Source organism: Stylophora pistillata, chromosome 9 (genome assembly GCF_964205215.1).
Source record: "Stylophora pistillata chromosome 9, jaStyPist1.2, whole genome shotgun sequence".
NCBI lineage: Eukaryota > Metazoa > Cnidaria > Anthozoa > Scleractinia > Pocilloporidae > Stylophora > Stylophora pistillata.
Window position 1 is genome coordinate 27,519,014 of NC_142527.1, and position 5,440 is coordinate 27,524,453.

The 5,440-nt window shown below is 37.3% G+C and overlaps 1 protein-coding gene across 1 annotated transcript; it reads right to left on the bottom strand.

The window, feature by feature from the left end:
* Positions 1–291: 291 nt before the first annotated feature.
* On the bottom strand, positions 292–4,923 carry LOC148724140 (adenosine receptor A3-like). Its single transcript, XM_088734243.1, has 2 exons — positions 4,699–4,923; positions 292–3,362 (listed from the first exon to the last, which is right to left on the bottom strand). Exon 2 carries the CDS (start codon positions 3,131–3,133, stop codon positions 2,276–2,278), a length of 858 nt encoding a protein of 285 aa, XP_088590369.1. The 5' UTR covers positions 3,134–3,362; positions 4,699–4,923; the 3' UTR covers positions 292–2,275.
* Positions 4,924–5,440: the final 517 nt, after the last annotated feature.

The following is a 5,440-nucleotide window of genomic DNA, read 5'->3' on the forward strand; positions in this document are numbered from 1 at the left end:
TCCATGTTTTTCTTAATTCAACAAAGTTCTTATTCTTTTGTACAACAAGTTTGTCCAGTTTTTCGTAAGGAAACAATTGAACTTTCTAATTGTGTCGTTTACTACTTTTTTCACTTCCCTGATTCTCCTGCAGTAAAGAATGAGTTCAAGTTAGCTAGAAAATATGCCGTATTCTCTACAAAATGCATCAATGTAAAACAAAATGGAAAGTAGTCAGCAAATAATCCAAGCTGTACTTACGCTATGGCGAAAACTGTTTTCTTGTATCTTGCAACTTTCAATGCAGTCGGTAAACGCTGCTGGGAAGCAGCTGTTGTTGTTGTTGTTAGTGAACCATGATGGCCTATGGACCTGTACATGAAGTAGTTGGTGACGGAGGCGGAAAAAGATCTTGGCGTCAGAGATGGCCGAGATGATGAAAGAAGAAAACTCAAAACAGCATATACCAAAAAAGAAAATATACAAAGTCAAGAAAAGTGCAACTCAAGCACCAACAAAAACACAAAAGGAGGTAATTAGTGATATCAATCCAACACAAAGGTCATTGACGGCCAGACTGATCGAAACAAAAGTTTTGCGGGAGGATAAATTGAAGTCACTTTGTGAAAAGTAGTTAGAATTAGAAAAACCCAGCGAGACGCCAAACTCAGACACAGTGGCGAAAAAAACATTCGGGGCTGGGAACTGAGCACACATCCTCGCACGTGACCGAGGACTATTTTGAATGAGCACTTTTGATTCTTTCTTTAATCCATTTTTTTGTTTTTTTTACATTTCTCTACTAGCAGCAGAATTGAATACCTTTAATTAGGGAGGAAAATAATGAAGACTACCATAAGTGTTACAACCTATGCAGTTACAATTGACCAGACAAATTATCTACTACACATCATAGACAAAAGTCATCATAGTCAGTTGCGCTATTTAAAAACATTCATTGTTCGCTGAGTTAATTTACAAACGGTTCGCGGTGAATAAATGAAGCGCAGTCGACTCACAATGTTTGAGTAATTTGACTTTGAAATAAAGCAAATTCATTGGTCTGTTTAACTGTTAAAACTTCTCCAGCTGGCGAACATTTGTAAGACTGGCATCATGATGGTTGTTTCGATTTTCATTGCTCAACAAATAAGAGGAATTCTACAGGAAAACATTTCAAAGGAACATCAAAAACACCTTTCATCGGCTTTTCAAATTGAACACGCTTGAAGTAAAAATTTTCTGAGAACAGCTTGATAGAATCGCTCTTTTAATACATGGCTACATCTGAAACATACCCAAATCTTAAGCATTGTGCAGCTTCTTGTTGATAAGTCACGTTTCAAAAAGCTTAATCAAACCATGCTGGGATATATAATTGGGCTTCATGCCATTTTGGTCAAATTCCCATTTCTACGTCTTTTATATTAAATTTTAAATATCATATGAATTTGTTGATGAAATGGATAGGTGTCAATCATTTTCTCCTTAAACTATGTGCAGTTCAAATTGAGGAGACAAAAAGATCGTTGGTGCTTTTAATGGGTTCACGGTACTGCCACTCTATTAGCCGGTCCAACTGACAAAAGTTCTCCACCTGGAGAACATTTGGAAAATAACAGTGGTGCAGACTTCGTTTTTATTTCTATTGGTTATCAAATAAAATTCTCTCTTCAAACAATCTTAAAGAAAATTAGCAAATAAAAGAAACAAATTTATTTTTTTAAATACGTTCGAAGTTGCATATTTTTCAAGGTAGCTTTGTTTAAAACACCCATTACCAGTCTTAATTTTAAACACCCCTGGGCTACAGATTTGTACAGCGTGTTGTTCATATAAGTTATGCATGACTTAAACAGTCACAATACAATTCATGCTACTGAACCTCTCACACGCTCGTCAATTCACTCATTAACAAAATTGAAATTCAATATCATTCAGTGCACCTAAGGGTAGACCAAATGGAAAAATGTCTTTAAACCATCCCTGAGCGAAGTCAGCAGCCTGTATATCAAAGTTAGTGTAGTTACGCGTCAAACATTTAATCATTTTAACGCTCTCTATTGAGGCGATATTCGTTCATTGAATTGCCAAGACAGAGAACCATCCCAAAGTAATCACTACCCCAAAATGTTGGATTGTCTGTGAAACAGGTTACCACTAGTCGTAGAAGAGTTCAACAAATCATGTTCATACCATTTGCTTTTGAATTTACTAAACTGACAACATTTGTAAACACGAAACTTCATTTTGAATTCCCTTACAGAGTTTACATTGTTTTGTAGGACATAAAGTTTCAATTTGATTCACTACAACACTTCAACTCTCTAATTGTGTTCTTTACTCCTTGTTTTACTTCCCTGATTTTCCAGCAGTAAAGAATGGGGTTTAGAGATGAGTTTAAATAAAGTAAAGATAAGGAAAAGTGCAAAACATTAACTCCGGAAAGGGTTCCAAGATGACTTGACATGTAAGTAACACAGAATGGAGAGTAGCAAGCAAATAATCCAAGCTGTACCCATACTATGGCGGAAACTGTTTTCTTGTATCTTGCAACATTCAATGCAGTCGGTACAACGGCGCTGGGAGGCAGTTGTTGTTCTTGTTGGTGAACATGGCCTTGTACATGAAGCAGTTGTTGGCGGAGACGGAAATAGATCTTGGCGTAAGAAGTAGTTGAGATGATAAGGGAACTAAACATTAAAACAATGTATTTATAAAAAAAAAAACGACTTGAAAAGAAGAGACATCCAAGTGAAGCAAAAACTAAAAACCAACAGAACATAATTAGCGCTCGCACCCGCCTTAACGTAACAACATGTCTGTATCTCAGACCCAGCAACAGCGCAAGAAGTCTGTCCACACTAATTGCGGTTGATGTCAAGAGCGAGACTCCACAAAGTATAAGAGAGGAACAGGCCCATATCACACCAATGAAGCTGGACTCTATGATTCTTTCGTCAATATGCACCACTGTAAACAGCGGTTGTGAAATGATTCCAACACAAATATCAGTGACTGCCAGACATTGAAACAAGAGTTTCGTTGGAGGATGAACCGAGGTCATTTTGCGAAGAGCAATAAGGATTAGAAGATTGCCCAGTATCGCAGTGATAGAGAAAAATATGTTCAAGGATGCAAACGCTACTTCCATACCTAGGTATCACCGGATAGCTGAATTCTAAAGAGGTGTTTGTACGTTCATCAGTGGTGTTCAGCTTTCCTCTAACAACAGCAGAGAATCTGTTATCAGAAAGGGAGATGGCGGCAATTGTAACTGTTCCTGCTTGTCTTCTTTTGATCGCTTAGCCTGATCGTCTGGGTGAGAGTAGTTCTGAGGAAGACTGTCGTTGGTATGGTAGTGACTGCTGTTTTGGGAACTGCTGCTGAAGCAACCAATAAAGGAAAGTGAAGAGTCTTCGTCAATCGATATTTATAAAACTTGTTTGCGTACACTGATTGGTCAGTTTTACTTTGACGTAATTGGCTATGAGACTTAAAAATGTGTCGTCGTGTTGATCTGCTCCTTTCTTATGTAAATATATCATAAGTAAGTCGATTTCTATAGCGCAGATATGTGACCATATGGGCTAAGCACACTAACAAACGACCATGCAAATTATCTTGAATTCCACTTCAGCTTTGACTAGTTTAGTTTTGGCCTGATCAGATGATCATGCAAAGTTTCTTTCAATGATATGGGCTGTCATATTTGTCCTTGTGTCCGATATTAATGGATAGTGCTTTTATTTTAAAAGATCCTTATTGAACCAGCTGCACGAGGGATTGATTGTTTTGCAATTTGACTTTCAAATATAGTAAAAACATCGGCAACAATTGTTAGATTGTCAGATTTTTTCATTCCCTAATTCTTTACCGTTAGAAATTACCCTGAATGACGAAAAGGTATTTCAGTGCATCGACCGTAAAGTCAAAATATGTATTTACGATCAAGGAAAGACAAAATGCAAACAACTTGTTCGAAAAATAGGACTCAAAGTCCTATTTATCATTTCCACCATCAATATACAAATTTTCAGTATGGATTTTTTTTTGAGTGATAATATTGTAACATACAGGTTGCATTATCGTGGATATGTGTCGTCATTTCTTTTTCAAGCTGTGTGCAGCTTCCTAATGGTGAGACGAAAAGATTGGTCGTTCCCTTTTTGTATCCATAGAATCCTAAAAACATTTTGCGAAGGAGGCTAAAAGTTCAGCAAATAAAATAGAAAATAGCTGATGAAGTGTCAATCAATGTTGCCTCTAACACTTAGATAATGTTGCCTCTAACACTTAGATAATGTTGCCTCTAACACTTAGTAATGTCTAATATCAGTAATGTCTTGCGGCAAGACATTACTGATACGTGTCACTTTTTAAGTTTGAATATTTTTGCAAAGCGAAAAAATCCTTTATACCATCCTAAGAAAGAAAAAATATTAGAAGCTTGTCATTTTGTAGACCACAGCCGGTTCTCCTTTCCAAAAGTCGTTGGCTTTGCAGCTTTGCTCAGTGGCTAGTCAATGCATCGGTGTATCAGAAATAGAATCAGAAAACAGTTACCCGTAAATATCTTGGCGTAGGTATACCATTATCGATTGTGCTAGCATAATGTTTGGCATAATTCGGAAAAACGAGCATAATTTTTGCACTTTTTCTCAAAGTAGCACTGCTAGCATAATCGGCATATTTTTAGTTTTTTTAAGGGAACATTACCAGAGTCATGACTTGCTTTGTCTCTAAGATTGATCATTTTGAAGTACTGTCCTTGGCTTAGTCTATTTTCATTCGTCTGGAGGAGGGGAAGAAAGTTACCGCAGTACTGCGTCGTTGATCGTCTTAAGGACTGGGCACACCGGAAGTAAAGATTGCGTCGGTCCCAGTTCCCGCCTTTACAGGCAACAAAATAGTGTTGAGCACCTTAGAAGGAGAGCAGTTTCCTGATAGGTCAGAACCCGCTCAAATTGCTAGAAATCGCAGCCTGAAGAAAACAAAAAACAAATACAAAACCAGGGGGGGCTTCTGACGTGAAAAAGGGCCCATGACATGATCGCATCAATGAATTTCCAGGTCATTATCTAAGTGTTAGAGGCAACACGACATTTTGTTGTCCTTGCAGAGATGTTTTTTCTTATAAAAGGAATTTTGTCATCCCATCATGCTTCCGAAATACACGCCAATGAGAAAGTAAATATCGAAGTCGAAGTTCAGAAAAAAAACCATTACCAAAACACCCAGTCGAGAGAAGCCGAGTCATCAAGACAGCAAGTGTGTAACTCAAGATAAAGAAAATATGACGTTTTGTTGACAATAACTAGTTTTGTGTGTGTTTTATTTTAAACACACATTAAGAAAAATAGCATAATTTTCAAAAACTTTGAGCATAATTCGGAAACATCGGGCACTGCTAGTAGCATGTTATGCTACTTTTACTAGTACAGTCGATATGGGCCTAAAG